The 24548-nt window shown below is 37.4% G+C and overlaps 1 protein-coding gene across 3 annotated transcripts in view; it reads left to right on the forward strand.

The window, feature by feature from the left end:
• Positions 1-1661: 1661 nt before the first annotated feature.
• Positions 1662-24548, forward strand: part of ASCC3 (activating signal cointegrator 1 complex subunit 3) — a 252815-nt gene continuing 229928 nt past the window's right edge. For all 3 annotated transcript variants that reach the window (XM_015621225.1, XM_033512859.1, XM_033512860.1), the window contains exons 1-4: positions 1662-1749; positions 15962-16105; positions 16793-16943; positions 19794-20377. In XM_015621225.1, coding sequence (XP_015476711.1) covers positions 16016-16105; positions 16793-16943; positions 19794-20377 — 825 coding nt within the window. In that variant the 5' untranslated portion in view covers positions 1662-1749; positions 15962-16015. The remainder of the gene's footprint in view (positions 1750-15961; positions 16106-16792; positions 16944-19793; positions 20378-24548) is intronic.

A 24548-nucleotide genomic window follows, 5' to 3' on the forward strand; every position in this document is an offset into this window, starting at 1 on the left:
AGAGGTATAAGAGTCAAACAAAGGACAAGATGGTGAACTGGAGATTTACATACTAATGAATATTGAAATTCTGCCAAAGATCTGGTACAACACAGGAGAGAATAAGCAAAGGATTATTTAAGATATGGACATCAAACAAAGGATACAAGAAGAAATAAGAAGATACAAGAAGAAAAACTATTTGTTTGCTCTGAGAAGCAACTTCCTCTTCAGCTGATCCCACAATTTACATTTCTGTCCATCTAGGTCCATAAATAGGGTGAAATTGTACTCACTTTGTATATCTCCCTACAGGTAACTTTAAACTTTACATTAGTATATATACATCTATACCTCAGCTGGTCTTTTCATGCTCCCTTTACTTATAAATGAGAAGCACTGGCACTTCTACTGTACAATTCATTAGATCTCAGGGGGAGATGGAAAGAACCTGTGCCATTCCATTGATTCTTAAGCAAATGTAGAAACTGAACACAGACATAGATTTCCATGTAGTGGGAATGCAATTTTCTTAAGATAAAGTCGTTATCAATATTTTCTATCACTTTCATACATCATATATCTTCCAGAAAAATAGTACATACTGAAGAAAATGATATTTTTTTTCTTCCCCTGAGGCACATATTAAGTCTATGTTAAGTCATCTGTATTTAATAAAATTAATTCCATTTAATGTCTGGTGCTTCTGGTCCACTAAACATCTAGCAGACAATATCTGTCTTGAAAAGCATCACCTTACACATATATACAGTATTAACACAACAGAGGACATAGGACACTTATTTAAAAAGCTGGCTTCAAAAATCATAAAACTGAATAAGTAAGTGTGGAATAGCTCTACAGGCACACACTGAGGTTTGGCAAAAATTAAGTGTGCAGGGGATGGATGAGCTGCTAAAGAGCACTGAGGGCTGGAGGCCATGGACACCCACATCCAGGAAAGCCCGAGGCACTGACAGGGAGCACAAAGTCCTGAGACGAGCGGCTGAGGGAGCCGGGGTTGTTCCGCCTTGGGAAAAGGAAGCTCGGGGAGAATCTTACTGCTCCCTGAGAGTGCCTGAAAGGAGGGTGTACCCAGGTGGGGTCAGCCTCTTCCAGCAACCACTGACAGGACAAGAGGACACAGCCTTAGGCTGTGCCAGGGGAGGTTTATTTCGGACATTAGGAAAAAAAATGACGCAGAAACGATGATTAGACACTGGAATGGGCTGCTCAGGGAAGTGAAGAGTCACCGTCCATGGAGTTTTGCAAGACTGGATATGGCACCTGGCGGCGTGGTTTAGGTTACAAGGTGCTTGCTGTTCGGTCATAGGTTGAACTCAGTAAAGATTACCTCTTTATCAACGTAATTAATTCTGTGATTCTGTGAAACACTGCTAGGAGCTGACCCACGGCATATCCCACGCAGGGCATAACTGGGGCGGGAGCACAGGTCTCAGCAGCCGCGGCACCTCGGCGAGACTCGCTTTCCCTGCACAGAGACCGCGGCGGAGGCGCGGCCTGTAGCCGGGGTAGGCCTGAGCGCGGGGCTGGCTCGGCGGAGCGCGGAGACCCCGGCGGGGGCCGACGGGGACCAGCCGACGGCACCAGCGCAGCCCCGCCGCGGGCACCGGAGGAGCCGCGCAGCCCCGCCGCGGGCACCGGGGGACCCCGCGGGCCGTACCGGACACGGCCCCGCCCGTTCGCCGTACGGCAGTGTCGCGCCGCGCCGGCTCTTGGCGGCAGCGGAACCGGCGGGCCGTAAGGCAGGTGCGCGGCGGGCGCGGCGGGCGGGGGTCGGGCGGGCGCGGCGTGGGGGCCGCCGGGGAGGCCCCGCGGCGGGCGCTGCTCTGCGCCGCCACCTGTGCGGAGCCGCGGTCCGGCACCCTGGGGGGGGTGCGGGACCGCCGGGACCGGCCTGCCCAAGCGCGGGGGGGCGTCCCGCCGCCGCTGCGCGTGTCTCTGCCCGCAGCCCCCGCGGCAGCGGCGTCGCCGCGCTGCTGGCGGGGCGCGGCTGTCGGGAGCAGCCGGGCCTCAGCCGGTGCCACGAGTTGCCTCCGGCGGGCGGGGCAGGCAGGGGGCCGGGGCTGTCTGAGGGGCCGGGGCTGGATGAGGGGCCCGGGCTGGCGGCGGGCCCGGGGCTGGCGGACTGCTCGTCGTGTCCCAGCCCCGGCGCGCACCGCGGCGGGTGATGCAAGGCCGCCCCTGAAGGCCCAGGTGCCGTGTGCTCCTCTCGTGCGCCTGCTGGGCTTTGCTGCGGAACGACGCTGACGGGACTGGTCAAGTGGGAAACGCACCGGTGTCGAATGTACTTTCTGTACTTATTACCGGTATTAATAAATAGAACGAGAAATGAAGAACGAAAAAACCATATGGACATATAATGTTTTTCCCTTTCGGGTACTTCTTCGGTTTGCTTGGTAGTGGTAAAGTGACGGCTTTGCTTATAAAACACATGACAGGCTTGTAGTGTCCTAAGGCTTGCCCTTCAGGTGTTTCAGGAGTGTGTATCATGTTGGAATTTCAGTAATACCTTTGCTTAAAATTTTGTATGAGTTCTGAATGTAGGTTTTGTTATTCTTAAAATGCTAACATTGGTATAAACCCTATAAGTCTTAGAGCTTTTTTAAAAATTTGCTGTAAAATACTACTGTTGAAGTGAAACCAGAAAATGTAACTTCTGCAGAGAAGAAATCTAGTAGTCATGTTTAGTTACTTTCCAGATGATAAACTTGAGTGTAGCCAATGACTAGAAAAAATACTGGAAGTTTCAGAGACAGTGCAGCAAAGATTATGTATGTACACATGGTAGGTTGTAGAGCTAAATTTTTAGGAGGAAGAAAACCAAACCAGCCATCAGGTCAGATGCAAACTGTCCTTCACCTAAAGATGGCATTGATGATAACAATGATGTGGTGAATCTGATTTAACACATGCTGCTTTTTAGCAGATGCTGTAGTAAAATGTTTTCCTTTGGATCTGACTTGGTTCTGGCCAGAGGAGAGTAAACTTGCATTGTCTTGGAATTATATGTGTAGATACTTGGAGGAATTCTTGTCACATTTATATGGGAATACAGACCAGCTCCCAGCTAGGGCCTTTATGCATTGTATAAACAAACTAGTTTACATGTTAGACCTCAGTTTTCTCTAAAAGCTAGCTTGGTCTTTGGAAGAGCTTAGGCCATGACTTCTGCTGAATCAGAGAGAAGGAAAGAAATTGTCAAACGACAATGTTTTTATTCTAACAGTTCTGTTTACAGAACTTGTTTGAAGCTAAACCTGGAGCTGCTGGAGCAGGTCTGGTGGAGGGCTATGAAGATGATTAAAGAACTGAAACATCTCTCTTACAAAGAATGGCTGGGAGAGCTGGGTCTGTTCAACCTCAAGAAGAGACAAGTGAGGGGGGACCTCATAAATGTGTGTAACTATCTGAAGAGAGGGTGTCAAGAAGATGGATCAAGGCTCTTTCTGGTGGTGCCAAGCAATAGGACAAGAGGCAATGGAGAGACATTCATGCACAGGAAGTTCTGCCTGTATATGAGGAAGAACTTCTTCACTGTGTAGATGACTGAGCACTGGAATAAGTTGCCCTGAGAGATTATGGAGTCTCCTTTACTGGAGATACTCAAGAACTGTCTGCACTGTATCTTGTGGTCTACAAGATGGGCCTGTTTCACCAGAGAGGTTGAACCAGATGATCCACTGTGGTCCCTTTCAGCCTTACAAATTCTGTGATTGTATGATCAAGATGGTTGTAATTTGGCCTCTAAAGAACTTGCAGTCCATTGCTTCTCAGTATAATTTTCTCAGTATAATTTTCAGTTTTTTATTGTGTAGCGTTAGTTCTGTTTTCAGGAAGAACATTTATAGTTCAAAAATATTTTTTTACAGAGTTAATAGAAAACTCATCCTTCATAAAAGGCTGGTGTATATTTCTGAAGGTCCAATTGACCTACAGTGCTTTCTCTGAAAATGTTATCCTTTATAAATACTGAACTGAGTTCAGGCTGGTCCATGTTATTATTGGATATTTCATCCCTCTTCAGTTACATAGTTACAGGAGATGCTAATGGGGTGTGGAGGTGGTTGGGGGTAGGAAAGACACATGTTATCTTTCGCTGGTTAGTTATAAAGTTTATTTGAAGATGTTAAAGGTGGAATTAGTTCTAGCTCATATGGGTGTTTTGTGTGCTGAAGTTTCTTTTCTCCCTCCTACAAAATTTCCCCACAGAAAATTGAAGTCCTCATTACTCCAAATAACAGCTTGCTGTTTTCCCGGTAAATTGTCTATAGTAACAATTGTTGAAGTTAGTGTTGAGCACTTTCTAGCCTACACATTTTCTTAAACCGAATTACACTTTAATGTTTGAAGAGGGAACTGAGATCAAAATCCACTCTCTAGTTCAGATAAACTTATCTAATCAAAAGCAGTTTAACAAATGACCTATAATGTGTAGCTGGATGTTTATTACAAATATGACAGCTGATGTCTGAACTAAAAAGAAAAGAAAACAAGGGTAAGACCCAGAAACAGACTGAGAGACATTAGACTCCTAAATCCAAAATTGTAATCCTCAGTATCTCTGTTGTCATTTCACCCTGTAGCTCTGTTTTCAAAGAAAATGTTTGTCTAGTGTCTCTCTCCTGTAGCAGCCAGTAGGAGATGCTTAGGTGGTCTACTGAAAACAAAAGGAAAGACAAATCCAATTATACCTTCACTTTCATATTATCTTTTAGTAATCCATGATTTAAATAACTGATTATCTGTTTCTAAGCTGTTGATTCAGAGACTACCAGGGTAGTCTATTAATTCATCTAGGCATACCTGAACTTTTAGTCTTTTTGGCATCTTGTGGCAGTGAATTCCCAAATTAATTACATTCTTTGTAGGAAAGGCATTCTACTTGCTATTATTACCTTAACCTATTAAGTTTTGTCATGTACCTCCTTATTCTTACATTATGAGCAGTAGTCAGTCATGTATTTAGCCCCTCTTGCTTTTTAAATACCTCATCACATCATAGAAAGGAGCAATTTTGTGTTTATTGCAAGCAAAACCCATAAGGGGATGTACAGTCAGGGCATTCTTTATGCTCATCTCTCTCTGAGGAATTTGATTGCCTCTCTTTGCACAATGCCAATGTGAGCACATTCCGGTATCCGGTTTAGGAATTAACTTTCATCACATTGAAGTGCTTGAGATTTGTGGCTAAAACAATGTTGATAGCACAACAATGTTTTGGCTGTTTCTGGCCTGCGCAACATCAAAGCTTTCTTCCACCCTCCCTGCCCAGCAAGCTGACAAGGGGGTGAGCAAGAGGCTGTATAGGGACACAACTTGGACAGTAAACCCAAACTGGCCAGTGGGATGTGCTGTACTGTGTATTGTCAAGCTCAGAAGCAAAAGCAGAGGTAGAGGAAGAAGAAAGGGTGCAGTTTTTGCTTTCAAGTTGTCTGGGTTTCGGAGATTAGTAAACTGGAGCTTGTAGCATTGGTCACCCTGTGCGATGTGGTGAGCATTTCTTTCCTTCACTTGTGGGTTATCTTTCCTTTTCTTCCTCTATTAAACTGTCTGTATTTCAACCCTCTAAGTTTGGGGTTTTTTTTTTCTTTTCTTCCTGTTTTCTCCCCTATCCCACTGTGGGGGCTGAGCAAGCAGCAGCATGGCTGCTGGCCAGGGCCAAGCCACCCCAGCACTGCACAAACACCTAAAACTGTGACTATTGAAAGAAGCAATAGCAGCACACCATGGTTCTGTGGTAATGGTGCTCACTGAATTAACCAGTAGTGTGAAAGATACCTATGCTGGATGTTTCTTGAACTTATTCTAGATATCGATATTCCTCTTGATGTTGAACACAACTGTGTATAGTTCAATGAAACTCCATTAAACTGGAGTGAAGCCAAGAAAGGGCTAGGCTTCAGTAGCAATGTGGACTGTTTAAGTGTTGCAGTAAGGGCAGTTGGTGTTTTCTGTTTTCTATTAGTATATAAACATGTGGGCTGGAGTTTGGTGGCCAACCTGTTGCTGAGTGCAGCTCTGAGATGTGAAATAAAACTCTTGTTCTTTTTCTGTCTTGTTAAATCTAGTGGGTGCTACAGAAAAGTAACTTTAAAAGGAAGGTGCAGACTGTTTTACCTAGTTGATATTTTAGGCATAGAAAAGTTGCTGGCTCTCCCCTTTCATTGTATGTGGAATTTATGGGTATAAATTATACACTTCCCTAGACTTTACCATGATACTTTACCATCATTTGTTCTAAAGCATGTGTTTACTCTGAGCCATGTGTTACTCTTGCTTGCCCAAAGGCATGTTGGATGTTTGGCCTAAAAAATAGACTGACTGATATTACACGCCTGAATCTTAAACATAAATAGGTCTTACAGCAAGAATAGATGATTGTGGAATGATAGGGTGGTGGTTGAAGCATTTGTCAGGTGAATTGTGGAGCAAATTTCAGTTTTAAAACTGGCAACTTCAGTTGTAAACCGGCTTCTGAAAAGCTGTGAAAATAAGTAGATGACTTTGTACAGTTGTGACTTACTTGCCTGCATTCATATATTCTGTAAACCAGATGGCCATTTAAACAACTGCTCCTTTTTTTGAAACTGATGAGGACTGCTGATCTGTGTCACTTAGTGAGTTTCTGTTTGGAAATTGGATTCTGATGAATTTGTTCAAGAAATAGGAAGACAGCCTAAACTGCTGCTCTAAGGGAGAGCAAGTGTTCAAAAAATGAGTGGACATGGCACTTCATTATATGGTTTAGTGAGCGTGGTGGTATTTGGTAAAAGGTTGGACTTGATGATTCTGGAGGTATTTCCAGCCTTAATGATTCCATTATTCTAATGTGTCCTCTCCTTAACAGATTAGGGAAGAGTAAAGAAGAACTCTGAAAGTCTTCTCTTCCATTTCTTGTAAGAAATTTATTATTTGTGGTGATTTTACAGTAGCCAAATGCCCCCTCCCCTCCCGTCTCTCATTCACTCCCTTTGGCTGTGAGAGGGGATGAAAATAGCAGACATTTAACAGTTGCTTGGGAAGACATACCCCATAAGCCTGGATGTGTGTCTTTGTTCCTCACACCCCTTGCTTCTTCTTTCCCAGAGTTTTTACTGCTGAGCATGACATCATATGGTACCCATCTATATTGCTTCCAAAGCATGAACATAAATAAAATGCTTGGTTATATAATTTTCTTGTTAGAATAGCATTTTTGGTTTCTGGGGCCTCTTTAAAAGTTGATTCTATAAATCTGAACAGGAAGCCCATGTTCCATGCTAAATACTCATAATAGTTGTTCAAAGGCTTATAATTGTTCAGTGGGAGATTCTTGTGTAATATGTATGTATGTATTAGCTTACAGTACAATTTTCTGAAACATGTTTTAAAAAATTTTACATGCATTCCAGCAGAATGTGACTATGACTCAAGAAATGCAGCCATTTAAAAAAATGTACAGCTGGAAAAATACTGTTTTAACCTCCTCAAATCACTAGAGACATAATGGGGCTATTTTCCTTTTTATTATATCTGCCAAGAATAATATTATGCCTCAATTTATGTTCCCCTCATTTTCTTATGTAATGAGCAGACAAGTTTGCAGGCTTTGAAAGGACTGTTTGGGATTTCCTCACTGTAGGAAATTGTACAGGTGTATTTCTCAAAATAGCCTCTTGCCTATATAGTTAACATTACAGACAGTCCAGGAAGGACCGGAAGCATTTGTTAGTTTTGATTCTAATTTGCATTTGTAACATTGCAGCACTACTTTTTTTTTTTATTTTTTATTTTTAAGTTATAATTCTAAACTGCACTAATGATAAATTATCAATTAGAAAACTGTTGCTTGTTAGTCATCAAATAGCTGATGTGCTGTTTGAAGTGCCTGTGTAGCATTTGAGCTCTGAAGAGAGAACAAGGGATCCTGCCTTTAATATTACTATATGTGGCCATGTATCTATACAATATTTGAGTGTTGCTTAAATGTATTTTTAATTTACTTATTTTTGTCTTTGTAGAAAAGACTCTGCCTTGAAGTAGGCATGCTTTCAGGCCATATAATACATATAATACAAGGCAGACCTTGAATTAATTTTTTTTCTTAAATTTTTAGGCTGAAATTCTGACTTTTTTCACCCCTGTATCCTACCAACGTTAAGTAATATGTAAGCTAAACCAAGTAGTCAGTGGTCTGGCTTGGGACAGCTTATTGTGTCTGTTATTACCTTGGGTTTCTTTACAGCTCTCTTTGTGGGAGAGGAGGTAGTATTGCCTCCAGGCAGTAGGAGGAAGCTCTGAAGGGGAAGGCATCCCCAAAAGGCTGGCATGATTTGGACTGAAAAGCTTGTCTTTATAGGTTGATTTTTGAGACTCTCTATGCATCTTCATCGCACTTCAATATTGGGCCACATTAGGTCAGTGAGCTGCCTTATGAATGTGGCTCTGTCTGCTTTTCTGATAGGAAATAAAAACTTGTAACTTTTTAACTGCTGAGCTGGACTGAGCCTTCAGTGTGCTGTCACAAGGATCCAGTAAGGATAAAAGTACTACTAGACCATGAGTGGCTTGTTTATATGGACATACCTTTGGAAAAGTTATTACATATGCTGACAGAGACTTTTAGGAAGAGTGTTAGAAAAACTGAGGGATAGTGTAGTGTATTCATAATTAAAACACTTTTTAGAAGAATTATGGATAAAATACACAGCTTTCAGGTTCCAGTTGCTGTGTATTATTGGAAAGATACAAACTAGAGAGTTTTCTGCAAACTCTGTCATGACTTTCTTAGTCCTTCCCTCCTCAAAAATCATGGCAGGTATCAAACAACATACAGAATCATAGAAAAATCATAAAGGACATATTTTACAAAATACTACAAACATTATATAAAAATTGAATAAACACAATAAATTAAAATATTCCAAAACATAGCAAGCACTTAAAATTGCACGATACACTTGCATTATTTTAATTAAATCGATGCATTTGTGTGGACAATGCCATCTGTTTCTTATTTTATGTAATGAGTCATTTTCTACATATTTCTGTATTATTTACTGCAACCATTGGTAAAAAGTCTGACTCAAAAGCTGCTGGAAATAGGATGACTTTATTTATAGCTGGTAGTTTGGGAAACTTCTAATTTAATGATAGCCAAAGTTGGCCAGAATCTGTGTTTCTTTTGAAGTCCTTTTCCATACTTTTAGTTAATAACAAATTAATTTTCTTGTCTATTAATAGAAGGGCTGTAGAATCTACAGCTTCTTATTTAACTGGTCTAAAACTGCATATTTCTGTTCTGAAAAATAATTCTATCATTTAGTACATGCAGGTAATCTGTTTCAGATTGCCAGCATTACCATTATTATTACTAGCTTTATTGATAAAATTGCGTAACAAAAAAAAAGAAAAAAGAGTGTTTTCTCTAAATGAGAAATCCTGCTTCAGTGCTTTCATAGAATAATTTTTCTGTAAGATTAAATGTGAATCTTGGCATAAGCTGCACCGTGCTTACACAGCTACTGTGTGTTGTCTGCAAGATGCAAAGATTTTATTAGCCATAATTAATTACTAAAGAAATCCTCGAGAAGGAATCTCGATGTTTGGCAAGATAGTTACTTCAGAACTGACATCCTGTTTTTGCAGGTAGTATGAACATTGCTAATGACTGCTGTAAAGAAAGTGAATGACTTAGTGGTTAATAAGAAATAAGACAGCAATCCTACTAATGCCACCTCTCTGTTCTGATTTGAGTAATAATGTACAGGCAGGGTCTTAAGGATTAGTGTACCTGGCTTAGTCTTTTATTTTATTGCATTTGAGATCGGTTGTAAATTCTTATATAGGTTATGTTTCTCTCAAAAGGGATGTTTAGTGTTTCCTTCAAAAACATTTGGGAGAATGCTCCAGATACAAAATGATCCAGTTCCCACCTTGAGGCTTTATTGAAACCCTATTTTGAATGAAATCAACGTTAATTATGAAGGATAATTATGGTGTTGAGTGGCTAATAAGCATCCAGATATTTAGAATTGGGGGATAATACAGTATTTGAGGCTTTTTTTTAGTTGCCTATAAATATGGTAAGTGATTTGAGTGCTTGAATACATCCCTGTGAGGCCTTAAAAACCTTCACACAGAATTACACCTCGTAAAGGCCAGTAATTCCCACTGGGGGCTTTATCCTTGGATATGCTTGCTATTCACTACAGGAACGTGTCAGAGAGATTTTTTCTTTTACTACCATCTGAACAAGTTCTCCAGTATGCTCTTAGCCCAGCAGTTATGCAGCTGTGTATTATACATGTATTGTTATAGCACTTATATTTGCTGAAGTGCATCCCACATCCTCTCAGCCATCCTCAGGGAGATGCAATGTGTGTTACTTATCTGTCATTAACTCAAAGCTTTTTTTCTTGCTCTCACTTACCTGTTTTTATTCATCCTCCCTTTCCTTCTTTTGAACACATGCATCCCTATTTACCTTCCATACATCTCTTTCTTTAGTGAACAGCCTTTCTGGAATGCAGTAAGATAACCCCTGAGGTTGTTTTGAACGTTTGTTGATGGCACAGTGTGTAACAGAGGCACAGAAACTATTAAACTGAAAGCAAAACTAAACAAATGACACCTCCACCATCCCCATCTTGTATTATGCCTCATGTTTAAATGAACATATATGATACATATTTTGAAGTTGGAAATTTGCTTACAGTACATCTCCACGTGTAAGGCAAGTCTCAGTTTCTGTTGCATGGGACACGGTTTGTCTTTTGCTGCAGGGAACTTAAGGTGATGAGGTGTAAAACTACACACATTTTGCAGCTTAACAGCTGAATTACATTTTATATTCTTGGAAAAGGAAGATGAGTTATTCTGAAGAAAGGGTTGTTTTATTTTTTTTTTCTATTTAACAACAGCAATCTTTAGTAACTATCCCAAAGTACATCTAAAATGAACACATTATTGAGCCAAGCCACATGTTTTACATCATCCCAGAACAGTATTGAGCATAGTCACAGGAAATGCTTTTCCAGCTGATGCAAGCAGGCACAGTGTTAGGCAGCTGGTGTTTAATCACATGCATGGCTAACATTGTGAAAAAATGTTAAAAGGGTTAATACTATATTGACTGAATGACTTGTAATTCCATTATTAGATTTTCTAGAGTTTTTTGTTTAGTGACTTCTGTAATTAAGATGCTGAAATTGTCTCTTATGTGAATGATGGCACACAGAGGCACTGTTATGCCTCCTTGTTATGCTGAAGCACCTGTTTGAATTTTGGTATTCACTGAAGTGAGTATCGTGTGTCAGGAAGCCGCTGTTTCTTCCTGAGTACATATTCCTTAATCTTGCTGTCACCCTTTTAAAGATTGACCCAGTCTTGACTGGAGATCAGCAATATTTGACCCAGACAACTTGAGAAAATTCCGGGGTGATGTCTGGGCCTTTTGTAGAAAGTGAGATGTCTGAAAGCATACAGTGGTTACAGCATCGGGCAGCACTGTTTGTAAAAGTGCAAAATACAGAGTCAGAAAATAGTATTGTTTTAATGTCATGCTTTCACCTGCTGTTTCTGATTTATGTCCCAGACATTATGAAACCATTATTATCTCTGGCTAACTACTTTGATGTTAGGTATGTATTTGTACTGTTGGCATCAAATATGTTTGGATAAGAAATTTTATTGAATCTAATAAAATATATTCTCAGAGATCCAAAATAGCTTTTTTTTAACTAATGGTTTCATTTTTTTTTCTTTAAAGTGTTTTCTTTAAAATAAATAAAAAATAATAATAAATAAATAAATAATAATGAATAAAATAAAAAATAATAATTTTCCTTTGATGTGTACGATGTAGAAAGGATATATAACAAGTAGAATGTATTTGGGTTCTTTTAAATATTGAGTCTTATTTGTAAATAAAATATCAAGTTTACCTTTGTATTAATGAAGCTGCTGGAGTTAATTGTAGCCATTCTAAAATGTGTTCATATCAGTAAAATTTAATGTTACTGTGTAAGTCTTCTTACACAGTCGTGTAAACTAAAATATTGAATGTGTTGATAAATTTAAGATGTCTTAATGTGTCCTTATGGTCTCACTGTTTGATTTATATATATTTAAAATGTAAAAAATGTTACTTCACTGTCCCTTTAGCTTTTGTATAGCCTTGTAGGTGGGATTTTGCCCTTTTAGTTTCTTTTTCATTTGAAATGTTTCCACTTTCTCAAGTGAAAGAGAAAATGCTATTTGAAATACTTTGTGGTCAATAGCAACCTGCTATTCACTGCCAGTTTCTAAAGCCTCCTTTTCTTTATAATGTTCTTTGATTAGATTAGTTACTAGTAATAACATCTTTAGGTTTCATAAATTGCAAGTTTACATAGACTGCAATAAAACTTATTAATAGTTGGAAGAATTATAAGTAATATAAGCAAAATCTGGGAACATGGATTAATATTCTGTAAATACTAGAAGCAAAATCATGCCGTAAAGTCTTAAAGGACAAATAAAAAGTAAAATATTATAGACTACAGAAGCTGGTACTTTAGGATCGTGTAACTGTGGATTTTACCTATGATTTTTAGCTGTGTTAATGCTATGTTATTCCATCCTTTGTAAGAAAAGAAAGATTTCTGTTCAACTTGAACAATGACGTACCAGATCTGAGCATTCACCTTCTCTTAGCCCTACTGGGCAGCTGGTTTGATCTGTTAGAGAGCATAGGAATTCAGTGAATTTCAAAAGGATGTGTCTTTTACAGTAATCTCTGTAATATTTCACGAAAGAAGAGAAAGAAATGGTTCTATTATTTGCTTGTATTAGAAACATGGGAAGGCTGGGAATTGGAGGAAAACTTGAGCAGCTGGGTGAAAATATGAAGTGGAAAACTTCTTCAGTAATTTTTGTTACCTTTGTGGTATTGCTAGATTTTTTTTTAATGTTTCACTTTAATGAATAAAAACCTGCTGAGATTATGATTCGTGTTTACTTTCAAACAATAAACTTTGCAATGTTGCTTACCTGAACTCTGAGTATAATCTATCTTTATGTTTTGCTTTCTCCTATAAAAAGTTTCAGTGTCAAAATCACACTTGTTTTTAAAAGAAGTAAAATAGACTTTAAAAGTTACTTTCATCTTCACAAAGCTTTAGAAGGGTGGATATTGCTCTTTTTGATTTACGAACAAGTTTGGTGGAAAGTTAAGTGTTTTAAAAAAGAGGCAGGAAATCTGAGATCGTTCTAGGAATCATTAGCAGAATGCACTCAAAATGTCCTGACTTGAATGGGGGTGCGAGAGGAGTAGAAATATTTTTACCTTGTGAAGTTACACTGGTATGAAGGTTAAATTCCATTCCATTTGTCCTACAGAGATGATTTAAGATGGTACCTTTCTCATACTTTTCTTTAGGGGGAATAGGTAGAAGGCTGGAAGAAGTTAATCTTTTATATGTGGGCCCTGGTAAAGAGGATTTAATTGCTGCTGCCTTTTAATTCCTTGTTCCAAAACCAGCAGATCTCAGCAGGATCATTTGGTAGTTCAGATGTTTCAGATCCACCTGTGGGCAATCAGATACATTTCTCTTGAACCAGAAGAAATTAGTTACCCTTATGATGGCCGTGGAAAGACAAGGAGTACCTGATCCACTCTAAAGGCAGTGTGATGCAGGCAGGTATCTACATAAGGAGGCTTTATGTGAGGGCATATAATGTATTTTTTAAAAAAAACAAATATAAATTTACAGCACATCTTATAGGGCCACATGATTTTTGATTTATTGTTTAGAGCTGGCTCTAATATGTTGCAGAATAATAGCCAAAGTTCAGAAGTTTTACCTTTTCTGTATTAACAGTGGAGTAATTAATTGCACCTGTCCCCTGCATTCTGTTTACTAGCTGTTCTTGCTTTCATGTGGTGCCCTGCTGAGAGTGGGTGCTGTGTGTGAGAAGCAAAGGGGGTGTGTGAAGTTTGACTAGAAATGAGTTGCAGAAGCCTTGTGTGACTGCTGTGCCAAACCGGGCCCCTCAGACACCCGCAAGTTCTGAAAGCACACAGGCAAGGGTGGAGCAGCATGTACTAGTGCAGGATTAGGGTTGTAGGGCTGGATTTGGCTCTTTGGCCATGCCTGTGCTCAGGGCAGTGTGCACTTGTTTTCTGGTGTTTCAGGTTTTCTATTTCAGGAGCTGTTAATAAAGGAATTGAATAAAGGAGAAATAAATATCTGTTTAAAATTCAGTTTCCTATTAAATGAGCCTGCTGGAGATACTATGAAATTTATAAGTGTGTGTGAAAAGTGAACTTTTTATAAGTGTGTTCTAACTTTCATAAATTACTGTCCATGGTATTTCAGAAAAGACAATTAAAGTAGCATTAGAATTATGTTGTTACTTTTATTTATAAATGCACATAATGCTATAGAAGGTATTTGAATGTAGGTATAAAATAAATAGGTAAAACAGACCCATTAGGTCTAATAGCTAATGGCAGTTCTGTCATTAGACCAGTGTGAGAGTGATGTACCCTCAAAGTCTGGAGACATTGCTTCCCTTCTAAAGTGGTGACTATAATGTTCACAGGCTATTTTGACTAGGAGCTATGATGGTATGAATTACATGTCATATATTCACTGAATATATCAAAAAAGCTGCAATGATGTTTAGCTCTGTCTGCTTCTAGGCTTGAACACATGCTCTCTGTGCCCTTCACAGTTAAAAATTTTGTAGTTCCAAATTGTGTAGTTTCTTTGTTATAACATTTGTCTCCAAAATATCAGCTGTTATAAAATCATTCTCAAAAAGCATCTCAATGCAAGGTGGGAAAACAAGCAGACCTGACAAATCAGTGACATTTCTCTTTTTGTGACTGGAACGCTGCATCTGGATTTCTTTTGTGCTGTATTGCAAAGTTGATAGCTAAAACACAAATGCAGTCATTAAATAAGGGAAAATGTTAAGGATAATTAGATAAAGGCAGAGAGTTCTGTACTATATGACTTGGGCGGGGGGAGTAATTTTATTAACTCTGTTACAAGTTCTTTAAATTCTGGGTGGACATTGATCTTCAGGCGTGCTAAAAATGATGAAGATCATTAGGTTTGTAATGGTATCATTAATTGTTTCAAAAATAATCTAAATCTGTATCTTATCTGCTACCATCAGAAACTGAAGCTGTGTGTTAGGGTTCATTAAACCATGAGGCTTGGAAGAAGTACAATTTCAGACACAGAACAGCTGTGTTTTGGTGCATAGATAGGAACCTGATCCACAGAGGAAATAAGACTGCACGGAAATAAGCTGTAGTTCTGAAGAGAGTCCTGCTCTAAGTGCGTGCACTCCCAGTTGTGAGATGAAAGCATCCCAAGGCACAGTGTTTTTAGTTTTCCAGTAGCCTTTCTTTATTCCCTTTATCTCTTATAATAAATAGTTCAGTGCTATGCTTTTGACAATCTTTATTTCCTGCCATAATTTTTTTTCCATATTTTGCTGGTTAAAAATGGCTAAGCACTTGTCAAGAAAGATGCCTCTCTCTGCATCAGTGCCAGAGGCTGTTAATGACCTGAAAGCTCCCAGCATGGGCTAGCTCAGAGGAAATCTTCCGGTAGGTTGTAATCACTTACTGCTATTGGGAGCTAAAGTTCAGTTACATAGATTTCACTATCATACTCAGTGTTAGGGGTGCTAAAGAAATAATTGCCACTTTGCCTCATTGCCAGTAACTTTTATGCAGGGAGGAGAGAAAAGAACCACCTGCTGAGTGACCTCTGCATGTTACCATTTCTTGCCTCTGCTCTGTGCCTTTCACCTCCCTTTTATTGACTTTTGATTATCATCATTTTAAGAGTTTCTTTTAACTGGCATAATTGAAGTTCCAGCCAAGTGCTGCTAGCTTGAAAAGGTCTTTCAAGTTCATGATGCGAGTTTGTATTTATTACATTAATAAAGCCATGCTATTTGTTTTGTTCTCATCTAGGTACTTGAACTGGGATTTGATTTCTCATCCTATGGATCACTGAATGAGTAACAGATGGCCTTGCCTCGTCTTACAGGCGCTTTACGCTCCTTTTCAAATGTCACTAAACATGAGGATTACAGTGAAGAATTAGCTGACTTAACGGTAAAGCCTTTTTACTTTTACAAAGCATAGCTATAGTAAGAATCATTTGTTTTCTTCATTTGCATTGCTATTTTATAAGAGTCGGCAAACAAGAAGGGCAGTGTGTAAAGTTTCCTGTACATTCCTTCATAGTGTCCTCAGTCAAAATGGAATTTGCTATAGCTTTGTGATTTATACTTAGCCTTTACAATCATGATGTGCTATATGGAAAAGCTTGCTTGGTTGTGTTAATTTGTCTTTCAAGAAATTGGGCAAGGCTGGTGTGCTTTTAGGTCTGAGCTGGGAAGCCAAAAATTTCCCTTCTAATATTAAATTTACTGAATTTAGGTACTTCTTTTGCTTTCTGAGAAACAATTCATAAAAGCAATAGATGCCTTGTGGCAATGTGTGAATTGAGTTTGGAATCTTGGGAACTGTAAATCTCTTGAAGTTGCGAGAGTTTGGCTTTACAGAGAATTTTGCTCTGGAAAGAGTAAAGTAGTGAAAGAGTGTGTGCTTTTGCATATTTTTTCATACACTCAGGAAAGAGTCTAAAGATCAGGTAAAAGGAAAAGTGCTTGCAGTCAGTACCATATAGTGACTGAACGCAATTAGAAGGAATTGTTCTTATGTGGTGTTTAATTTTAAAGGAACCTCCATATATTAATTTGAAATAAATTAAAAAGCCCAAATATTTTGCATTTCCAGACTAAAAGATCAAAACTACATGCCCAGTTGCTGAAGTCGGATCTTACCTGGAAGAAGATAAAGAAGTTTGTTGATGACAATTTGGACAAAAAAGAATACCAAACTGTAAATGGCGATTTAAAAACTATCTTACAAGCTGCAAAACAAATAGGTGTGTTTTTGTTCTGTAGTAGTCTAATAATACATTGTTTTATTTGGGGGTGGGAGCAGGTTCAAGTTGCTTTCTGCCTGCATACTTTACTAGTACAATTTTTATTCTACCTTGATGCCAATTTTACCCTGAAATATCTTTGGAACTCCATTTAATCTGATGCACATACACACAATTTGGTCTTCTGTTTTATTTTAAGATTCCATTGTTATATGGATATTCTTACTTTTTTGATAGTATTGTTTTGTAGAGTGTGGCATGGTTTGTGATTGACAATTATTAAGCAAAACCAACTGCTTCTTTCAGAATAGCAGTACTCTAAGAAAAGAACAATCCTAATGTTGTCTGCTTTAATTCCACATAATTGGTATAATGAAAAATTGGACCGCTGTGCAGGCAGATAAAAATGTAAAAAATGTTTTCTGCTTGAAGTGTTTGGTGTTTAGGAGAGAAATAAAAATATATTTCACTCATCTGGAATTAAACTTTTAATACTGAAATACATTATGGCAAAGAACCTGTGAAAACTTAATTTTGATTGGAAAATTAGGTTTTGATTGACAGACTAAACCTAATACAGCTTTTGCTCTTAGCAAAATTCAACTTCATCAGCTCATAAACTGAGCACATGGCTCAAGCTCTTGCTGTCACATATTTAAGGATTTTTCCTTTCAATCTCATAGGTATATTTCCTCCTTTTCTGATTATTTTTCAAATATCTTGAATAGAACCATTGTAAAAAGACAGAGAGAATTAATAAAAATAAATATATTTGCCTGGTTTTGGTTCTATAGACCAGAGATTTTTATTGCAATACAAATGTTAACCTGCCACACTTACATTTCTATTTCTTGACTATTTTTTTGAAAATACCTAGTAAATTGAGAAATAAGCCAGTATCTAAACCAAGGCTTTCAAAAAAGGCTAGGCAAGTTATTCATGTCCAACATGTGGTGGTAGTCAATTGTGCTGCACAAGATGCCTGTTAAAGCTATTAATTGTTGTAAATGGCTATTGATTTCTTGAGTCATCAGAACTATACTTTTGAATATTTCTCAAATCACTGACCAAGAGTTTTAAACTCTGGTTAGTACTGTTAGTAGACGTTTAACCTCTTTGGGCTGTAATTTAAGCATATGGCTGCTGTCTTTCTGAGACAGGCCTCTGGGAAGGGCCACTTCTCTGCCCTAACCCAGGTACCTCTCCACAGATTTCAGTTGGCAGCACAAAAGGCTTGAGGGAAAGTCATGCAAGGTGGGGATGGGTTTGTACCAACTGTCCGTCCATAAAGTTAGTAGGAGTAGGTGCAATCTGTATTGATAATAATAGATATTGATTGAGAAAGCTGTTTTAAACATCTGCTGTGTATAGTTTAATCACAAGAGGTACTGGACTAAAATGTTGGCTGGCAAACAAAACAAAAAGCCAACAAGAGTAGCTTCTAGTAGTGCATCTCTTGCCATGTTGTCTGGCTTATTTTGTTGAGATGTAAGGAGTTGTATTTTCTCAAGAGATGCTTTCACAAACAGGAGATGTCGATAATGGAGAAGTACCACATAGTAAGCTAAACCTAAGAGATTTTTCTCAAATCCTTCAGTTTCTCTTTTGGTTTAGTAATCTTTACTTCTGTTCTGAGACAAGTGACTTTAAATAATATGTATTTGTATGTTAGGACTGTATGAGTGAGCAGACAATCTACAAGTTTTTAGATGTAGGGGTTTTTTTTGTGCTTCCTATATAGCTAATGCTAAAAGGGAGGGGCTGAACAACGTTTTTTATGTGAGACCTCTTTACGTATCTATTCTATATGTGTGCATCTTCATGTCACATATCTTCCATATGTAGGTATCTAATTATCTTGTAAATACCACCTCCAGTCCTCTCCTTGAACTTTATAGCTTTTCAAAGTGCACCACAGGAAGATTCAAGCTAAATACTGAATTTGTAGCCTCCTCCATTTAATTATATGCTACATTTCTAGCTACTCAGCCTTGTTCCATCTGCTTATGCTAGAAAGTTTTTGCTCTTTCATGTTAGATTGTGGGGAAGAAACCCCTTGCTTTTTCTGGTGTTAAACCTAATCTAATTTGAATCAAGTCACAAGTAAAAAAAAATTTTGTTAGTTGTCCTCATTTAAAATGAGTAAAAGCCCCAGAGTGCTGGCTGGTTTTGTTTAGGTTAGGCTTTGTGACTTTTAAAATTTTGTAAGAAGTGACTTACTTGTTCATCACATGGAGTTTTCCTTATGTTTTCCTTGACTACCTTTGTGAATATTTGTGTAAGAAATACATTCATATTTTTATCTAATAATATATAGTTTGTTTGCATAACATATTTTGTAGATAGAAATCTAAATTCATACATTTATTTGCTTTAGATTTTTTGAGCAATTTTTCTAACTTAGTACATACTTAGAAGTAATTCTACTGGGAATTACTACAAGAATTCAGTAATTCCCTGCTGAGTTCTTTATATTTTTCTGTTATGAATATTCAGATTAGGCAGTGGGTAAATACTGAGACAAAGTGGAAATTTGTTAATGTTAAGTAGCTTATAAATATACAATTGAGTTTAAGACCTCTAGCAAGTTTTTTTCTCTAGCTTAGATAAGAAAGTGCTGATAATTCTTGCTATAAATTTTTAGTATGTTAAAAGGATAATGAAGACAGATGCTTTGTTATTGAATATCTTTTATAATTCAGTACCTTGCAACAATTCTTACTTGTTGTGGTCTTCTTTTTATATCTGTGGTGATGAGACTTAGGGCAAGAATTTTAATACAGTTACATTATAGGTAATGAAACACTCTTAGTATTAAGTGTATTAAGTTACATTTGATTTTGTTAACAGTTGGAGCTGAAAATGGACAAGAAGCAATTGAAAGTGGAGCTGTTTTTCTTTTTAAGACATTTCATGGGAAAGAATGTGTTGGCCATGATGAGACAAAGGTGATCAAGCAGATGTTTGGGCCGTTTCCATCATCATCTGCTACTGCAGCTTGTAATGCCACATCTCGGATTGCCTCTCACTTCTCTGAAGAGCAGCTTAGAGCCCTCACACAGTTGGCTGAAGAGAAAAATGGTGATAACAGAGTGTTGTTTGGTAAAAATATAGTGTTTTCATTTGACATGCATGACTTGGATCACTCTGAAGAGCTGCCTGTGAATGGTGAGACTGATGCACAGAAAAATATAAGCTTAGATTATAACAAATTTTTGAATAACCAGCTGAATCACTTACAGAACTACTGTGGTGAAAAATCTAATCTCAAATCTTTGGAAAAAATAGATGATTCTTTTTTATGGTGTGAAGTTGGAAAGTACCTGAAAGAATCTCAAGGAGGTAACCCTGGAGGGCCAACAACAGAAGACCTCTGCTGCACTTTGTATGAGATCCTTGCTTCTACCAAAAGTGCTGATGAACTTCAAAATGAGGTACATTAACCATACTGCATATATTTGAATGCTACAGAAATATAGGATAATTTAATATTAGTTTATGCCAATGTACTTTATCCAACTGCTGTCTTTATTTTTATTTTTTTTTAAATCTGTCTTGAGAAAATATAATGGCAGCATTGTCATTTGCCAGGGAGAAGAAGGGTACAGCAACAGTTTTATATGAATAATCTCTTTCCCCCACAATGGACAGGATTTTTTTTTTTTTTTGGTAGCCATTTGCTCAGCATCTCCATACTTTTTTTTTAAGCAGAACCCAGTTTAAGCTGCATATAAGTGTGTGAGGAACTTGCAAAGACAAGCTGAACTTTCTTGGACAGGTTTCATCTCCAGTTTCAGAGCCTCCCTGTTTCTGGAAGGCTAAGCAGGTGGTGCTATTTTGAAATTTTGTTATATCATGTCTGTTTCTTTCAATGAGGAAAGGGGATGACTGGGTTTGTTACAAGAAGGGCAGAGAAAATGTGAGGGAGAGGTAACAGTTGCTGGAGTTGAAAGATAAGCATAGGAGTTGAAAGGGAAAAAAATACCAGTAGAGGATGTTTTCCAGGTGTGTGCACAAGAGATGATTGGATTGATTCAGGCAAGGGAGAGCTGGTCTTGAATGGGGAAGGGGAAGAATTCCTGCAATTTGGTAATTTTTTTTTCCCTCTGCACTTTTCTGTTATGTTTATTTTTCCTAATTTGCCCTGCTTTCCTTCCCTGAACACATCCAATGCTTAAATTCTCAAACTGACTTTTCAGAAAGATTAAATTTGAAAATTTGCTATCGGAATGCAACTGATAGTAGGAATAGACAGTCCTATGAAGGACGATATAGTGAAAGTTTTCAGGAATTTTGCCATTGCAGTTGCAGATTCTTCTTAATAAAAACAGTAGGTGATAGAGAAGAGAACCTGTGTAATTCATTTTAGGTTTAGATAACTATGTATGGCTATCTAATGTGCAGTGGTATGGTTTCTGAAGCCCTATTATTGTTTTATTTAGTAATCAGTGGACCACATTTTGGCTGTCATTTGAGCTTTCTGGACATGTATATTTCCTTACAGATTCTAAATATAAATGGAATTTGATCTAATTTCTTCTGCATTGAAATATATTTGAATAATAATACCTTAATATGTGTCTGCAAACAGATTCATACTTTGGTTGGTCATATTGAGGGAAGACATGTGAAAATGGAAGACTGAATAGGTCTTGGATAAGAAGATTGGATAAAAAACTTGTGTGTCAAATGAAATACAAAAAAAAAGTATATTTGTCAAAAGGGTCTGAAGTTTACTAGTTGTACAGAGATAAAGATTTAAATTTTTTTTTCTAGATTAGTGACTGAAGACATTTTCAATATCATTATGGGATATGCAGAAATAATTCCATACTTCTGCATAATGCCTGCTTAATGCTTGAGTTTAATTTGTAAAATGTTAAAGGAAAAGCTCTAAACCTTTGGCTTGAAGCAAGAAGAAGTAACTTTTTTCTTTGCAAATTTATGATGATAATGGATTGCTAAATCAATTGGCAGAAAGTTCAAGCTATCAGATTTTATGTAGGTCATCAATAAAGACTTCCTTTCCATTAGTTCCTGGATCATAGAATTCTTGGCAAAATTTCTGATTTGATGGCTTTACAGAAGTTTTAATTTGAGAAAATGAAAAAATTGCTTGCCAGTGAACTGAAAACTAACTTAGCAAGAATAGTTTCTTTCATTTCCATCACTAGAGAGGAAAAGGATTTCTTCCCTGAAGTGTCTGAAAACTGCATTTTATTTTGGGTTTTTAAAAACTCCTAGTAATAAAAAAAATATCTCCACATTCTCATTATTTTGGCCCCTTTGTTTCCTTTCCTTGCAACAATCTTATTTCATTGTTCATTACACAATGTGGGGGTCAAGGAGAGAGTACAACAAATTTGAACCTGATCACCTTTTGCTAAAAGCTAGCTGGCATTTGTATTATGATCTCTGTAGGCATAGTCATTACTTGAAAATTTCTTCTGGGCTTTGAATTTTGCTATCACTTAGGGATATATATATATATATTTTTTTTTTCTTACTACAGTAATTTTGTTTTGGTGCCATCATTAAGAGCAGATGGTGCTTTTAGACCTGAAGATAACCCATTTCTAGAACTAGGTCAGAGGCTTGCCATGTGAGATGGCATAACAAGTTGATTGATCATGCATACTGAATATCCTACATTTCCTGGTGTAATGAATACAAGCTTAAGTGTCTGTGAGCTACAAAATATATTTTTTCTTCATAAAAAAAAAATCCAAAAACCAAACCCCAAAAAAATAACCAACCAAACAAACCCCAACCAAATCCAAACAAAAATAAACAAAAAAACCACACCAAAAACTCCCCAAAAAGAAAACAAACAAAAAAGAACTATTGATATGAAAGGATAATTCTTCATAAATAATAGATAAAAATCCAGATCTATAAAACATGTTTTTATGTTTTAAAACAGGAAGATACCACTCTCTGTTTATTATTAAACAAGAAACAAACATGATTGTGGTGAGGATATTGGTGAGTAGACTGGTGTAAGACAATTTCATTTGGTCCTTAAACAAATTTTATTGAGAATATGAGCAGTTTAGATAATTTATGAGGTGGCATTCTGTTTTGGGGTCTTTTTGTAGAGGATATGTAGGCACACATATACGCTGTTTGAGTTTTTATCTACTTAATGAGCTCTACAAGGAATTGAAATTAGTTGCTTTCTCCAGCAGTGTGTAGTTTATATTCAAAGAGGTTGGTGAGGTAGAAGAAATACTTTGTTCTTTGCTTTCACTATTTAAGAACATTCCACTCTTCCTTTGGGACAGTTTGTTTGTCTGGCATATCACTGGTGACTCTTAATTAGAGGAAAATTGATTGTTATGATTGGAGTGATATGGGAGTTCTAACTTTTTTTCTAAGTGTTTGGGACATGTGTTTTTCATTGGGGACATATAGTAAAGCTAAATGACAGCTACACACTTTCCATGGTGTGTCAGGTTTTGTTGATGAGCATATGTATTTTTTTGATGGTAATGATGCAGTAATAACATCATTATTTAAAAAAAAAGAAGAAAAAGCCAATCACCAGCTACAGGGTTTGGCCAATAACTGTTGTGTTTTTTATTTTTATATTTGATTAAAATTTAGCATTCAATACCTACCTCATTTTCTAGTATATGATGAATGAAGACTGAACCGTCAGAGAGCATTTTAGCAGCTTTGCCACCTAGCATCTCCCAGGGTAACTAGGAAAAAGTTGGAAGAGTTTAGTCCCTCTGATTAAACCATGCTATTCTTAGAGGACAGGCGTCTTTCCTCTGTGAACTCTTGTCTAGCTTATCTGCAAAATTTTTCTGGATTTTGTTTTGGAAATACCTCTCTCTATTTTTACACTAAGGCAGAGGTACATTATCCCTTTTTCATAACAAAACAGGAAAATATTTCCTGTAGAGAAAAAGTAATAAGGGGAAAAAAAGAAAAGGCAATCAGAATTGTGTTAAGATCTTATTTATATGGCATCCATGATGAAAAATTGTGCATTTTACTTTTCTTGACACAAGGCAAGAACTTTGCCCAAATAAAATTAAAAATATTAATGTCATTTAGCAAATTAGATTAAATGGTGTTTCCTAGACAAAATCACTTTAAATGCTGTATAAATGACTGGAAGAACACTAGGTTAAGATATGAAACAGCAGAACTGTTTCAAGAAAACTACAAGTTTGAGCATTATGTAATAGTAAGTATATTTACTTGTCTCTATATATGATGCACTTAATTGCCCACTTAAAAACCCAGGCACAAGGCTTCTTTTGTTTGCTTTATAGTTGTGACTGTTTCCAACTCTCTGCATTAAAAGGTTATCATATACACATACTGTGGCATCCAGGGCTTTTATCAGTAAATAAAATCCAGCTACATTGCAGACTGTCATGGTGTGAAGCAAACATTGTTTTTTTTTATTTCATTCCTAAAAATAATTCAGTATTCATCACTTCTACTGAAAATGTGAGAGATGTTTTCTTCCTTGTTGTCATAAGCACCTAAAAATAGCCAGGTAGTAAAAACTGTAGTAAGAGGCCAGAAGGCAGTAATGTGGAGTTTGAAGGTTCTCAATCCTTCCTTCAAGGCTGAAAAACATTAATT

This window comes from Parus major, chromosome 3 (genome assembly GCF_001522545.3).
Source record: "Parus major isolate Abel chromosome 3, Parus_major1.1, whole genome shotgun sequence".
Lineage (NCBI taxonomy): Eukaryota > Metazoa > Chordata > Aves > Passeriformes > Paridae > Parus > Parus major.